Here is a 17,411-nt window from a genome sequence, read left to right on the forward strand (position 1 = left end):
TGAGAGCTCCGATCGAATATTCCGGTGAGAGGGATGGTACCTGCAAAAGACACTCCAACGCTCAAGTCAGGACAAACACAAATATCGATGATAATTAATGAACAGTGACGTTACCTCGTGACATGAGCTATTTATACTGATATTTATGGGTCCTGATCCCCATGGCCCCTGCAACTTGATTACTATATTAGGTAATACGTCCTAATCAGTTTATTGGTGCGATTAACCTTTAATCTGTGATTAAGGATAATATTTGGGTGTAGGCCGATCCTAGTGGCTGATCGGGTGTCGGCTACCAGATTCGGCCATTTAGTGGCTGATAGGGTTTTGGCTATGCGGTGACCGAATACCTTTACCCGTATAATATTTAATTTTATATAATTTAATATTAACTAATTGACGGCATACATTTTTTGTTCTGAATAGTATGTGTTGTCTCTGTTCTTAAAATAGCAATTTAAACACAATTAAAATTCCTATAGAATATTTTTCTCAAAATGTTTAGTCAGCATGCATGGTTATTATTGCAAGATCATATCGAGTTAATTAATGAAAAATTATAAAAAAGAGATTTTGAATATAAATTTTGAATGTTTTTAATACATTATATTTAAGGAGTATTAGTATTTATATAACATTATTATGATAGATTCGAGTCTCGAATCAATAATTCAAGGCAGGAGAATGATGGTCAAACTCCAAGAGAATTTTATAATCCCATTTGCCATACGTTAAATGCAAAAATACAAACCTTTATCTAGAAAGTTTCGTAAAAATAAGGGTGTTAATTATTATTATTATATTTTAAAAAAAATATTTTTATAGTTTATATAATTTTCTTTACATTACCTCTTAATTTTTTATGTTTAAAATTGACTTTTTTAGTTTTTATACTTATTTTTTTCAATTTTTTTTGTCTTTTATAATTTTAGATAGATCTTTTTGTTTCTATACTTACAATTTTTTAATCTTTGATGTTTTTTTTTATATTATTTATTTTATGTTGACATGACAAAATTATTAATTCAAATTTATGTCTTTGGTGTTAAATTTATTTTACTAAATGGATATCAATTTTATTTTGTTAGAATTACTTTAAATTAACTCTTTGGATGTTTCATATTTTTTTTTATCCTCACTTACAACATCTATTGTTGAGACATGTTTGTTTTACCTTCAGAAAATTGAAGCACATCAACACAAAATAGACAATATTACAAAAAAATTAACAATAAGAACTAAAAGAATTACAAAGTTACAAATATAAGAATTAAAAAGATTTATATTAAATTATGGTAACTAAAACTGACTGAAGAAGATAAATATAAAAACTAAAAAATGTCGATTCGGGTCAAGTAAAAAATATATAAAATTTGAATAAATCCAAACCAATTACAATTAATTGACTTGAATTAGATTTTTACCCAAACTTAAACTAACCTAATCGTAAACTCCCCCTAATCGTAAACTCCCCTATTCTCGTACAATAACATTTAAAAAAAAATTCTTTTGATGACAGAGTTTTTAAAAACTTTTTAGCTACTTATATAATTCAATTTTATTTATTTTAAATAGTCATGAATTTAATTTAATATTTTTAAAATAAATTATCGATAAATATAAATAATTTTATGCTATAATTTAAATTATTTTTTATAAATAATTCTTTCTGTGGCAAGGCCTTCATTCAGCCCTTCCAACAAATCAGGTTCGAGCTGATAGGAGGTTGACTGACTCTAGTACATGCTCGCGTTGCTCTTGCCCTCACGAAACCATTTTACATGCACTTCGTGATTGCCCGTTTTCGCGAGAGGTGCTGGTGTCTGGTGGGTTCAGTGTGGGATGAGCTTTCTCGGTAATGGATTGTTTCCAGTGGTTGAAAGGGATTATTTTGCATAAGGATGCTATTAAGTTATCCATCACTTTATGGTGGGTTTGGCAGTTTAGAAATAACATGTTGTTTACCGCTGAGCCTTGGACGATTTCGGTGGTTCGTCGGAAGGTCACATTGTCTATGGTGGAGAACAATGTGTATAACGCGAAGAGGTGCTTAGGGGATGAGTCAACCCGTTGGAGGCCTCCGGAACATCCGTGGGTCAAACTCAACACGGACAGGAGCTGGTTGACTGGATCTTATGCTATGGGGATGGGCGGCGCAATTCGAGATTGGACAGGTATGTGGCGGGGGGGTTTCTCGCGTGGAACTTTACATGGTGATGCGTTACGTGCCGAGTTATTGGCCTTGGAGGATGGTTTAACGTGTTGTTGGGAAGGTGGGTTTCGGAAGGTGAGGTGCGAATGTGATTGCCTAGGAGCTGCTATGCTGTTTCAAGAGCGATCCATGGATAGGGATTACCTGCATAATCACTATGATGTGATTCGTCGAATTAAGCGCTTGCTAGCTAGGGACTGGGTTGTTTACGTGAGTCATATACCTCGAGAGATAAATTCAGTAGCACATACGCTGGCTAATTGGGGTGTACGGAACATAGGTTCCAATGTATTTTGGAGGAGTCCTCCAGAGTTTGTCCTGTTACAGTTAGGGAAAGACTCTATGTCTTGAGTTGTTTGCTGTTTTTAGTTTTCATTCTTTACCAAAAAAAAAAAAAATACATTTATAAATGTAAAATATTTTATATTAAATTAAGTTTATGACGTGTAGATCAAGTTTATATTTTTTAAAAATATTCAAAAATCATATATTTTGTTATATAAATTTAAATCGATATATAAAATATTTTTATAATTATTCATCAATTTGAAATAATAAAATAAAATATCATATAGTTTTTATTTTTTTTTTTGAAATTTTTAAACTTATTCTATACATTAAAAACTTTTAATTCAATAAATGAATTATTAAAAATTGATATAAAAAATAAATTATTAAATATAATATATCTGTTGAGACTTACTTTCAAAGTAAGTAGATCCCTTTCCTCACTTTATTTATATATATATATATATATATATATATATATATATATATATATATATAATCAACATACATATCTTTTATATATTGGATAAAAATTACAACAATAATATATAACTTTTACAGTAGAATTAAGTTGACTTACTTAGTTTTTATTCATTATTTTATTAAGTTTGATTGTCATTAGTAATATAATTTTTTTATACAATTAATTAAATAAGTAAATAATATTTATTAATATAATTTTATGTATTAATTATAAATAATAATTTATGATTAGATTTAGATGTCACATGTCGGTGTAAAATTTAGTACATAATTATTAAATTTTATTTTGTAATAATTTGACATGTCTTACACTTACTATAGATCAACTATTACATAATGAAAATGTTAAATAATATACAATTAACCTAAAGTTATCATGATAAGAATTTTCAGATTAATTATGTAATCTACACATATATAGAACATTAAAAGAATCTAATTTTTTAATATTTTTTTAAAAAACATTATCACACGATACAAAGGTTTTATAGACATCAGTTATTAAGATGACATGAGTTGATCTAACTTAAATTTGTTGATAATGTTTTAAAATATAAACAGAAATTGATCAATTATTTTAAATATCTTGTTTGTTCTATCGGTTCCATTTATTTACTTATTTTGCTCGTATACTTTGACCGAACTGATCTGTATGGGAAATGGATCTCACCATTTGTTTTCTAAATTTCAATTACTCTCTCGGCCTCTTACTCCATGAAAATTTTAATTAAATCACACACCAATACAAATAATTAAGTTATCATAAAACAAAATAATGAATTACCAATTTTATCTTTTTTAATTGTTATTAAATTTTTATGAGAGGTGCTTCATATAAAAAATTTATACATTAATATTAATAAAGATGACAAATAACAATCAAAGAATTTAAAAAGTGAGAAAAAAAAGAGATTATCATAATCTTTAATAAAAATAAAAAATAAAAAATAAGATTAACATTTTATAAAAATTATAAAATATCTTGTAGAAAGATCAACATTTTTTTTATTTATAAATTGTGTCTTATAATAAATATGGAATGAAAGGTATAACAAAATTATATTATAATAATAAATTTGTTAAAAATTAAAAATCTCATGTACCGATAAAATCATCAGAAAGTATTCATTTCATCTCCCATCCCTATAGTACATTCTGATAAATTTCTTATCCCTAAAGTACTCATAATATATTTATTTTCTTTTCAATATTTCATATTTTTCTCTTACATACACACCAACATTAGATAATTCTGGAAAATGATTCATAAAAGCAATTTCTTTTAATTTTAAACAACCAAAAATCATATCTAACGTATGAAAATAACATGTTACATACTATTAACGCTCTTATTCCACTGTATCTAAACTGTGTGTAAACTTGTTTGCACAGGACATTAGAGAGAGTTACGTTACCCCACAACAAAAAACGAGCATAGTAATTTCCTTGTATCAGTGCACAGTATATAAGGAAACGGTTCAATAAAGTAATAAAGAAAGCCAAAGCTGGTCAAACACAAAACAGCGATTTGGTTATTCCTCGCTGGACTAAACCATGTTCATAACCTGTATGTATACGTATCATACAATTTATTACAACAATTCATTTATTATATTATATATAATAATAAATAAAGAGAGAGAGAGAATGCAGAATGCGTGTATGCGTTTCCTGAGAAAGCTTTTAAGGCATTGTTTGGCAATTAACAAAAGCAGAACCAAACAAGTAACAACACATGATTTTGCTCATGGGAAAAGGTAACTACAGTACAGCACAACACAACACAGCATGCTAATACTCCAAAAAGTAAAAGGTGGGTCATGAGTTGAGGTGAATTTCACAGCAAAGAAAGAAAGAAAGGAAAAAAAAAAACTCATTCACTCACTCTCCCACCACAGTCATAGATCTCTATTCTCTGCAAAAGTAAAAAGCTTTGCAAGCAACAAAACCACCCCAACACCTAAATCCAGAAAAAGGCCATTTCTTTACATCTTACATGACCTGGGTGAGGTTTGTCTCTGAGGGAACCAGACAAACCTTTCCTCACTCTAAACACTCGCAAAACTACCCCATTACTCTCTCTCTTTGTTACATCTCTTTCTGCCAGCTCTTTGTACCAACATGTCATTGCAAGTTAAATTTTTTTGCTGGTCCCAGAGTAAAATCTGTGGTTTTTCATCCCTTCCTTTGAAAAGAGTTTGAGGGAAAATGGTGAATAACAGTCCTCTATAGTACCCTTTCCGGGTGCTGCTGTCTACATTTGTGTGGCTTTTTTTTTTTTTTGGGTACTTTTGTGTACTTATCCTTCAGATTTTGGGTTGGCATTCATACTGAAAGATGAGGAAGAATGGGTGGCAGCTACCTTACCATCCTCTCCAGGTTTGTGTAAAGTTTTGATTTTTATTGTTTTTTTGTTGGATTTGTTACTGTTGTTTTGTTAGGGGTTTGTCATTTTGAGAATTTGTTTTATTGGTGAAGGTGGTGGCCATTGCTGTGTTTTTGGCTCTGGGGTTTGCCTTCTACGTGTTCTTTGCTCCATTTGTTGGGAAGAAGATGTATCAATATGTTGTTATGGGCCTCTACACACCCCTGGTATCACAATCTGGGACCTTTATCTGCTTTATGCTTATTTTACTGATTTTAAGTGGGTTGGTGGAAGGTGTGATGAGATCTGTGATTGTTGCTTTCTGATTCAAATTTTTGGTTTCATGTATATCTAATCTTTATTGGAATCCTTTTCCTTCCCTACTTTATTTGTGTGTTTTTTTTTTTGGGTTAGCATTTATAATTTAGTGCTGTATGTAGCTGTCTCTGTATATCTCGGGGGGGTTCATTTGGCTGCTTCTTATGCCATCCTTAAATAAATTAACCTCTCTCCCCAATTAACGACTCCATTTTTTAAGCTTGTTTTGAGAGATATCCTTTTGAAGATATGTAAACAAGAAATCAAGGCTTTAAACTGTGCTATCTTTCATATTTGTTACTGTTGACAAACCAGGCACACGTATGTGGTGGGAAATTATTATCGATGTTCAAACAATTTTGAGATTTTGAAATGGAATATAGCATTGAATTGTCCTTATCATATTACTTTTTTTGCCTTCTTGATAATTCTGGTCACGGTCACACTCTTTGGAGAGATGTTGATACCTATAGAGTAGTCCCTTTGTTGAAATGCAATATTGTTGATTATCTATATTTTAGTGAAGTTTTTCTAGGCTGATTTGCTTTTGCAACCCATGTTCTATATTATGATATCCTCTCTTGCTGTTTGATTTTTTTTAGACCTTCTTTATATGGCTGTGGCCATTCTAGGGCTGCTAGCCTGCTACTGCCTTGCATCATTCTGTTTTTCTGTGTCAATATTTCTGGCTTTGAATATGCTTGCAAATTGCTATACACTTTACCTATATTGACTGACAAATTGTTTAGGCTTGTAAAAGAAGGGAACTATCTCTGTATTTTTCTTAAAATGCACGAAGGACATTATCATGTTGTATTAATATCGCACCTCTTGCCAGATTACTTGTGTCTTTGGACTGTACATTTGGTGTGCAGCATCTGATCCTGCAGATCCTGGGGTTTTCAAGTCCAAAAAATATCTTAAAATTCCAGATGGCAAAAAGCTTGATGGACTTAAGGATTCTAAACTAGGAGGGGAATCAACTTCATCAATGCATGATGGGAATGTTTCAACTGTTGGCCCAAAATCGGTCGATAAGGAAGATTTGGGGACTGAAGCTAGTTTTAAAGATGCTGCTATATCTACAGAGAAGAAAAGTGAATCATCACCTTCTTCGTCCTGTCTCCAATTGGTTTGCTCTCCTTGTGCTTATATCTGTGGCTGCTCAAGTTCAAGTAAGGAGTCTTTTGATGAACAAGCAAGTGAAGATGGCATGTTCTATTGCAGTTTGTGTGAAGTTGAGGTGAGCAGAAGCTTTTTGACTAAAATCGTTTGTTCATTAAGTCTGTTGTCATTCTGTTATTTGTTGTGAGTGGGGTGAACAGATAGTTTTACCTTAAGAATCATGCAAGCAGAATTCAGATATACCATTTGTGCATTCCTTGATCTAATAATTTATAATATTATATCAGTTCTGTTACAAATTTGCGCTCATCTTGTAATGCTTGTATGTTGGCAATACATGAATGCTTGGAGGTTTCATTCTGTTAATTTTGATAACACAAAATAATTGGATCATTGAGGAATAATGTTGTTGCAGGTCTTCAAGTATAGCAAGCACTGTAGAGTTTGTGACAAGTGTGTTGATCGCTTTGATCATCATTGCAGAGTATGATACTCTGCATCCTCTTTTCTTTGTTTATCAGTTGATATATCTTTAAATGACTGTTGCTTCTTGGATTTTGTAGTGGCTCAACAATTGTATTGGGAAAAGGAACTACAGGAAATTTTTCACCCTTATGGTTGCTGCTCTCATCTTGGTAAGCAAGATTATTCACCTATACTTTTCTTATCATTAACATCTCCAAATGCATTATCATTGTATAAACTCTGCAACTATGTGTAAAGTACAAAACCATACCCTACTGTGACCATACAATTCAAATATGATTCTGCACCAGATCACCAGATTCTGAAATCCTCTATTCTCAAAATACTATCCTTCATTCCTTTGTGGCCACCTTAGTTTCCCACCATACTTGAACTCAATGAGGAGGCGAGATCTTAGTAAGAAGTGGTATTAGACTTCTGGAGAACTTATGATGTGGTTTACTAGAGTCTCTCTCCATATAAATATTTTGCATTCTCTTGAAACCACTGAACATGCTTCTGTATATTATTTCCCTAGAGTCTGCTTGGAAGAAGTGCTTGAGAGCTTTTCTACTAGAAAATATATTTTATTTAATAGAATAGCTCTCAAAAGCGTTTCTAGCTTGTAACTAAACAGACTACTAGTCTCCTTGTCAAATACACTTGATATTCTTCCCAAGTTCCTATCAAGTGTCAAAAGTTGACCCGTCCTTAAGCAAGCAACATGCCAAGACCTGAAGAAAACCGCAGCATAAGCATTTTTAATTTCCTTGTCATTTTCATTTTGATTAACTATTGACAGGTATGTACATGGTTTGTGCACGTTGGGCTTGGGATTGCAGCTTATTCTTCAGTGGGTGACTGGGATACTTGTGCTTATCTGCTGTTTCATTGAGAAGAAGAAATTTTCCGCAGATATTGCCTCCCAGTTAGGGAGCAGCTTCTCTCTTGTTCCCTTTGTTATTGTAGTGGTGAGCATTCTGCTACATTCTTAGTGCATACTATGTAGTTACTGTAACACAATTTCTATTCTTTTGTTCCTTGATTTTTGTTGACTTCTTTCTTTCCCTTGTTCCTTTACTCTTTTGCATGATGAACCTCTTCATTTCACAGGCAGTCTGCACCATTTTGGCTATGATGGCTACCTTACCCCTTGCTCAGCTGTTCTTCTTTCATATTCTTCTCATTAAAAAGGTAAACTTTGTAACTGTGTGCCATAGAAAGCATCTTAATTAATCATTCATACAAGTAGCAACTTATTTATTTGCACTTCTCTCTAATTTCTTCAAAGGCATATAGGAGATAATATGGTAATTTTTTCTGGGCAGCACAATATGAATGCATCTCATTTTAACAACAACAAAGTTGTTTAAATATTATGATTATTATGGTATGACTACTCAGGGAATCAGCACATATGATTACATCATAGCTTTGAGGGAGCAGGAGCAGGAGCAGCAAGGTATAGGAGGTCAGCAGAGTCCTCAAATGTCACCTGTTAGCTCACTTACTGGGATGAGCAGTGCAAGCTCCTTTACTACTTTCCATCGTGGCGCGTGGTGCACACCCCCACGTTTATTCCTTGAAGATCAGGTATTGTTCGTATTTCAATCCTGCTATTAGTTAATGTTTATATTTCTCTATGTAACAGTAGAACCATAGGAAGTACTGGCAAATCTATAGAATGCCTGTTTGCATTTGTGACACATTTCTAACAAGACACTTGTCAGACACGCCATGACACGTGCCCGGCACATCTACAACATGTCACAATTAAAAATTTTAACTTTTTGGGTTTGGATACCTGTCTGACACAACTTTAATACCTTTCTAACATGACTTGAATATGAACTAAGAGAGTTATTCGATTTTATCTATATCTATTATAAAAAAAATAAAATTAAAAAGTCAAACTTACTCATAAATGTTGCAAGGCTCATAACATTTTTTAATCTATTGTGAGGTTTATTTTCATAAAAATTACTTAATGTTTTAATTTTTAAGAGATATGATTCATTTTCTAAGAGTCATTATCATATAAAAATTGTAAAGCTCATATATACATGTTGTGTCTTTGTGTCATACTTTTTTGGATATTAGCCTTGTCCATGTTGTGTCAGAGTCGGTGCTTCATAGGTAAAACCTTGCCTGGAACTCCTTATATGGTTGTCCTTCCATTTACGATGCTTTTATGTGTGTATGGCTTTATGTGAGCCTCAGGGACAATATCATTTGAATGAATGACTTAGTTATAGAAAATTGATACCGAATAAAACATTAAAAAAAGATGCAAACAGAATGGTACTAATGATCAAAATATGATTAGTGAAGCAAAATTTGTTGGATGTTCATGTAAGACATGATGAAGAATACTGTGATGTATCAACTTCAGAAATATATCTAAGTTTTCTTGATGGTTTGCATTATGCAGTTTGATGTAGTGCCCCCAGAAACTGCTTCTGTAAGCTCATCGCTGGGAAGGAAGACAATGAAAGACGAGCCAGTTAAGAAAAAGAATCCCGGAGCAGTGAAAATTAGTCCATGGACGCTTGCACGGTTGAATGCAGAAGAGGTTTCTAAGGCGGCCGCAGAAGCAAGAAAAAAGTCAAAGATTCTTCAGCCAGTGACAAGGCATAACAACGAGCCTTTCAGGCTGGAGCCAGACCGCAACTCTGGCAGCAGCAGCCGGCGAATGAGCCCCAGGATTGAGAACAACAGAAGACGGGCAGGCAAGCGCATTCGCCTACCTGCCGACTTGCCTATGGAAGCCATACCAAAATTTTCTGCCAGCAGCACTGACAAAGGCTTCAGTGGACCGTCTAGTTTGGTGCCTCTCCAGCTCAAAGCACGCAGCGCGTTTCAAACAAGTCAAGCAGTGTCAAGCTCAGCTGGGATTGTTGCTTCCTCTCCTGAGAGCAGTATAGACTCGCCTGACATCCACCCATTTCATGTGTCTACGACAGAAGCCGAAGAAGCAAGGAGGCTAGCCGGTATTTCGGCGGTCAGTGCAGCGAGCCTGAAGGGAATCCCTCTGTCAAGGTCAACAAGTGATGGGTATGAGGCCTCTGGTGGGGAGGATAGTGACAGGGTTCCCACAAGGATTGTTCAGAGATCAACAAATTGGACTAATCTGCTCTTCAGTGCTGATCAGGAAGAGAGAGCCTTTGAGCCAAAATCATCATCCAGCATGGTTCATATTGGGAAGTTGTGACCAATTTGGGTGTTAATTAGACAACTATATTTGAGATTATATTGATGGGAATTGTTCATTCTTTGATTTGTGAGGCTAAAGGTACTTAAACATCCCTTAACCCTCACCTTCTTGAGGTTGAGTTGAAGCCCCTCAAAGTTTTGGAGGTAGGCTAAGTGGAAAGTGAGAACCCATGTACAAAGTTTTAGGTCACATTAACTGATGAGCCTGAACTTCTCAATATGTTGTTTTGTGCTCCCTTATTTTCTATTCATAAAATTTTAACAAAGTCCTTGTGGATGACCTATGTTGACAAGTGACAACTACTTTGCTCACATTTTCTTCAAGGATTAATAAATAAAAGTGTTATTAAAAATTACAACAGGTAAAATTTTTGATAGGGATATTTTGGTAGCATTAACTATGTTTGGAAGAGATTAAAGTGGAAACAAAAACAATAGAGAAAACAAAATATGGCAAATGATAAGTTTAATGACACTTTATATCTAGTATTATAATTGTTTGATTTTAGTTTTTAAGTTTTAATCGAGTAATTTTAATCTATTAAATTTTATAATTATATAATTTTAGTTTTTTAATTTTAATTAAGTAATTTTAGTAATTTTAATCTATTAAATTTTATAATTATATAATTTTAGTTTTTTAATTTTAATTAAGTAATTTTAGTCTAGTATCGGAATTATATGGTTGCAGTTTTTTAAGTATTATAATTATATAATTTTTGTTTAAATTAATTTATATATATTATAATTTTTATTTATGTATTAAATAATATATATTTATTATTATTAAAAATATTAATATATTAAATTTAAATAAGTAAAAATTTATATAATTGTAATATTTGAGAGATTAAAATTACACAACTATGATAATAGATTAAAATTTTTCAATTAAAAATTGAAGGACAAAAGTTGCACAATTATGATATTTGAAGTATTAATATTGTTTGATTAAAATTTGAGAAATTAAAATTGCATACTTCAAGGACAAAAAACGCATTTAAGTCAAAATGATATATATGAAGATGGATCAAATTATTCTAAGAGCAATTATAATTAAAATTATTTCACTCAATAATTCATAATGTATGCTAATATTTAACTATCAAATTAAATTAAATTTTTTAATATATAAATCAAATTTACAAATTTTTAGAAATTTATAAATCACTTAATATTTTGTTATATATATTCAAATTAACATATAAAATACTTTTATAATTGTCCATCAATTTGAATTAATAAAATTAAATATCAAATATTTTTTTCAGGTTTTTTAAACATTTGTGATCTATGCATTAATTTTTTTTATTTAATTAGTAAATTATTGAAATTCAACATATACAATAGGTTATTAAATATAATAATTTTACCAAGAGTTACTCTTAGAGTAATTTAATCCCTCCTATATATATAAAGAGATGAGAGATTCACTTATATTTACTTTATTCAATAATTTATGTTGTACATCAAATTTCAACAGTTTAACTATTGAATTAAAAATTCTTAATGCATATGTCAAGTATGCAAGTTTTTAAAAAGTTTGGAAACTATTTGATATTTCATTTCATTAATTCAAATTAACACATAATCATAAAAATATTTTATTCATTAATTCAAATTAATGAAACAAATTATTAAATAATTTTTTATTTTTTATTTATAAATTTGTAAACTTGATCTATGCATTAAAATTTTTTAATTTAATACTTAGATCACTGAAATATTATGTATAATATGAGTTATTAAATAAAATCTACCAAAATTTACTTTTAGACTAAGTAAAGGTTGGAGAGAAAAAGGATTGGTTGGGGGGAGAAAAAGCAATGAAATTTAAGAGGAAAATTGATTTTTATGTACAAAAGTTTAAACTCTCACACACGTATATATATTGGTTGGAGAGAAAAAGGAATGGAATTTAAGAGAAAAATTGATTTTTATGTACAAAAGTTTAATCTCTCTTTTTTTTTTTTTATCGCACTTCTCTATAATTTGAATTTAAATTTTCTTCTGATTTTTGATTTCTGAATGTGTGTAAATATTGATAAAGTATTATTTTAGGAGTTATACAGATTCCCTTATTTTCTCATTCATAAACCAAACTATTACACAATTGATAGATTTAATTTGTTAGGATAGTTTAGAAGCCAATCGGAACTAATATATTTTGTCTTTTTATTAAATTCAAACTTGTATAGGTCCATAAATTGATATAAAGAACTTCTGTAACATTGAGCATATTGACTATAATAAATCTACTTGGGTTGATAAGTTGCTTCTAGTTACTAGCACGGTACACTTTCACAAACTTTGGTGTGCTTAATTTGTGGTTATGGGTTTTGGAATAAAAACTATAATTGTTGATAGCCTTTGTGACGGTGTCTAGTAGGATCTTAGCACTTGGGTTAGTTGATTATTGTATCATGCTTATAATTAGATTTTTGTTGTAAGTTTGATAATAATTTTCTTTTTCTTAGAGAAAGTTAAATTATAAACATAATACAATAATCTACTATTTTAAAAATAAGAGTTAAATGATGAATTTGTGAGTGAAGGTAGACTTTGTAAGACCTGCAAGCTTTTCTTTTTCCTCTTTCCCCTCAACATTCTTATTTTCTCCTCATTCCCTATTCTCTCATTTCAACTTTCTGAGTTTCCTTATGGTATTGAAGGTGCTGCATAGAAGTGTGGGTAGCTAGTCGGAAGCGCGGACCTTCTCCTTCTTCTTCTTCCTCTCCCTGAAGCTCGAATTCTACTTCTCTAAGGTAAGGGAAGCTAGATTGTAAACTTGTTAGTTGTGGGTGAGTTTAAGAACTCATTTGGAGTAAAAATTGTTGAGAATCATTGATTGATTTGAAGAATTTCTCATTTTCGTGGTTTCAGAAAAATTGGGAAATTTGGTGATTTTTGATGCATTTTAGGGTTGCATGTTGAAATTGAAGTTGTTTTTGAGTTGTATGATGTAAATGCATTTCAGTTTTTGGATTGCATGTATTTGAGTTGGCTGATTTTTAGGTTTTTGAAGAAAATTTTGAAGTTTTGGGGTTGACTGTTTGAAGTTGAGCCAGGCGCAATTCTTTGCCCTAGGCGTGCATTCATGAGGGACTATCATGTTCTAATCATGCCGGGAACAATTAGTCACGCCAGGCGCTATTGAGAATAAGGTGTCTCTGGATGAATCGCGTCGGGCGTGGGGAGAACCACGCCGGGTGCGATATCAGATGTTTGTCTTATAATTTTGGTTACTGATAAGGCGTCAGGCGTGCTCTGAGCACGCTGGGTGTAGAGACTCCTTGGGGGGCACCGTGCGCGAGTTTGGCACACTGGGCTAGGGAGACTCTTGGAAGTCTCTACCTACCAACACGCCCGACGTGATGATGATACGCCGGGCGTGGGAGAGCTTTAGAGCTCACGGGTTGGGTTCAGGCTGGGCGCGAGTTTACTTGTGCCGGGCGTTAAGGTGTTTGATTCTATGCTTAAGAAAATGTTGAATATTGTGATATGATGAGAAGATGTAGTTGTGTGTTGAATCATGGTTGTGTACATGTGAAGAAATAATGTATGTATGTTTGGGATAAGTTGCTTTGTTGCTAAAACATGTTGTTAATGTTGAGTTGATTACGTTGTTTAAGTTGAAAGTTGATTGAGATGATGAGTTGAAAAGTTGTGTGTTGTTTAAAGTTTTTAAGTTGAGCTGTGTTGTTGAGTTGTAAGCTGATTCAATTGTGATGATAAGTTGTTGATCACTAGGACTAGAGGAGATGTTTTCGAAGTTGCTCATCCCATTGTGCGGATTGAGATAGTTGTGGTGCTCTAAGAGCCCAATTTGTTGAAAACCCTCCTTGGAAAGTTGTCCCTTGGAGTGGACGTTGTGTTGTTCTCCTCTAGGACTTAGTTGGTCCCGTGTGTGGGCAAGGTCGAGGCACAAGTGTACAAAGCGACCACGGTATAGGGGGAAGGTCGAGTTATACCGATTACAAGTGGCCAAATTTGAGTAAAGTACGAAGTCGGGAACTTAGTTCCTAACTGAGTATCGGAGGGTTGTAGTATTTGGAAGATAGTCGGTAGGCTAATTTCATAGGTGACTTAGTTGAGCTAACTAATGTCGTGGTAGGCCTAAACCCAGTTGTTCTATCATGACCTAGTACTATACTTCCTTGTTTAAGTGGTAAAGTCTGAGAAATCGTGAAGTTGTGGATTGATATCCAAATTTGTTGTTTACCTAGCAAGCCCAAAAAGGTTCTGTGTTGTCGGTTCCGTAGGGCCTAGCCATTTAGAATGCTCACCCACGTAGGAGATCTCCGAATTGAACTGCGTGATGACGCATAAGTTGTTGATGAGTTGAATTGATGTTGATATGAGTTGTATATATGTTGTTGTGTTGTGAAGCTGTGATTCAGTTGGATGTTGTGATTCAGTTGGATGTTGTTATGTGTTGAACGTTGAAATGTTGAAATTATTGTTCTGTTGTTAAAGTTGTAAGTTGTCTATATCTATATGTTGATTATTTTCACTAGCTTATCCTTGCATGCTTCCATGTGGTTTGGACTGTGATGATCATACTATGTATGGGAGCAGAGCAGGGATAGGCTAGAGAGTAGTAGTAGTGTCATAGGTGGTGGCAGGAGCTGATTTTGTGTAGGCTACCTCGGTGTAGCATTTTGTTAGTATTAGATATTTGGATTTGTTGAGCCTCAGGCTGGATATATGTATATACTCTTTTATGTATGCATATTCTACTTCTATGTGGTGTTATTCTGTAGTATTGATATTTTACATACATGAGAGTTGAAGTGAAGCTGCATCAAATTTCTTAATTAAGGTATTGGTTTGAGCCATATAAAAAAAATGTGTATGAAATAGAAGATCTTACTAAAGGTATTTAACAAGGTTTTCTCGTAAAGATTAGTTAACTTAATTTTTTCTTTTTGAAAAAATTAGTCATATATGAATATTTTGCCATAATATATAGTAATTGGAAAAAAATAATATAAAAAATAAGATGCTATAATAGGACTACTTTCCTATCCTTTTTAGTTTTAAACAACTCTACCTTTAATTATAAAGTGTTCTCAAATATTCGTGTGAGCTCTTCTATAAAATGCACTCCACAATGTTCCACCTAGTGGGTCACAACAATTGAATCAACAATTGCTTGAACCATCAGATTTTCTTGCCCAATTCATACTTGATAAAATGCCCAAATGAACCACAAGTTAGGATATCCATGTTATTTGTTGTTTACTCTTGAAAATATAAGCATGAACTTATGTGATATTTATATATGCATCGCAAACATGATAGTTGAATCATGAATCAGAAGACTTATGTTTTGAAATTCAAATCAAATCGTATCATGAATCTTATTCATGATCAATAATAAAACATATATTTACAATTAATAAAAATATATTAAAAAAATAACATAAGATCAATATTAAAAAAAAAACATTCGATTTGAACCTTGAGTTTGACAAAAAAAATAACTCAATCAGTCTGAGTCTTGATTTTGATTATTTATGTATATGACTCGTTACAAATTGGTTTCAATCGATGGAATTTTTGGTTGAACCAATGAATTATAGTCAAATTGGCTCAACCAATTTTCCTATTTGTAACTTTTAAAAAGAAATTAAGGAGAATATATACTCATGGAAGTCAAACCCTTCTTCTTAAAAAGGCAAGAATCTTAGGGGGGTGTATTGGTTTAGGATTTCTTAGGATTTTAAAAGACTTTTTTTTGAGTAAAAAAATTCATTGGTATTCAATCATGATTTTATGTCACTTAAAAATAATCTAGTGGTATTCAATCAGGATTTTCAAGATTTTTTAAAGAGTCCATTAAAATTCACTGGTATTCATTTGAGATTTTTTACAACTTAAAAATAATCCATTGGTATTCAAAAATATAAGAATTTTAAAGGATTGTTGTGTGAGAGAGATTTTGAAGGACTTTATAGTGTTATCTATAAATACCAGATTCATAAAACAATCTCATCCAAACCCAGCGGATTTTGAAGGATTGTTTGAAGTGATTTTTCAAGTGTTTCAAGAATTTTCAAGTGAGTTTTTCATCTTTTTTTTTTCTATGCTCCTGTCTTCTCCATTTTTTCTCTACTAATAATACTACACTATTGTTCATTGCTCATATATAATATTTTAGTACTTTTCTCATCTCATTCTCCTATTTTGTGAAACTCTGATATGTAAATGATAGTGCCATTGACTTGCTCTATTTTTCTGTTCGTTCTCTTTAATTAACTTGCTTTGTTTTATTCTATGTAGTTGAATTTGTTCCTTTATATAACACAAAAAAATGTTTGAAATTTCAACTTTTAAGTGGTAATTTTTTTTATAACACACGTCAAGAAAAGAAAAAGATGAAAGATGAAATTGATATCATAATCTCTACAATATATATATATATATATATATATATAATATGAATTTGTTAGGGTTTCTGTGAGTCGAATGAGATGAAAATGAATCTTAGTTTGGGGAAGAACCCTCTCAGCATAAAAACTGCGAACTCCCTCCTCCCCTTAAATTTGTTACTCTTATCCCTCCTTTTTTTATGACTCAACAATTATTTTTTTTTTTACTATGAAATTTTCTTTTTATTTTTATATTGTTTATATTTTAAAAAAAGAATTTGCAATATCTAATTTTTTAGGGTTTAGGATTTATGTCTTCATTAGCTTATTTTTTTAAAAAGAAAATATTGTTAAAATATTTGTTAGAATAATTTACATTTATAAATATCGTTAAAAATTATCATATAATATATAACTAAAATAATATATATATATATATATATATATATATATATATATATATTCTCTATATCTAAATACTTTCGTTTATATAAAAAAATTATATATCTAAATATTTTCTCAGTATCGAATATACTGATTTTTTTTATATAAAAAATTATCTTATGTT

General features: G+C 31.6%; 1 protein-coding gene across 2 annotated transcripts; it reads left to right on the forward strand.

Moving 5' to 3' along the window:
• Positions 1 to 4,704: 4,704 nt before the first annotated feature.
• Positions 4,705 to 10,735, forward strand: LOC109802129 (DHHC-type zinc finger family protein). 2 transcript variants are annotated; one of them, XM_020363349.3, is made up of 9 exons: positions 4,705 to 5,362; positions 5,462 to 5,575; positions 6,505 to 6,909; positions 7,207 to 7,275; positions 7,355 to 7,426; positions 8,099 to 8,227; positions 8,370 to 8,450; positions 8,661 to 8,849; positions 9,688 to 10,735. In XM_020363349.3, the coding sequence occupies exons 1-9, from the start codon at positions 5,321 to 5,323 to the stop codon at positions 10,465 to 10,467; spliced, it is 1,881 nt and encodes a 626-aa protein (XP_020218938.1). In that variant the 5' UTR covers positions 4,705 to 5,320; the 3' UTR covers positions 10,468 to 10,735. The 2 variants fall into 2 exon arrangements, with proteins under 2 accessions (XP_020218938.1, XP_020218939.1); XM_020363350.3 differs by lacking the exons at positions 4,705 to 5,362; positions 5,462 to 5,575 and having other exon boundaries at positions 6,511 to 6,909; positions 8,059 to 8,227.
• Positions 10,736 to 17,411: the final 6,676 nt, after the last annotated feature.

The sequence above is a fragment of the Cajanus cajan genome, chromosome 11 (genome assembly GCF_000230855.2).
Source record: "Cajanus cajan strain Asha chromosome 11, NIPB_CcT2T_4, whole genome shotgun sequence".
Lineage (NCBI taxonomy): Eukaryota > Viridiplantae > Streptophyta > Magnoliopsida > Fabales > Fabaceae > Cajanus > Cajanus cajan.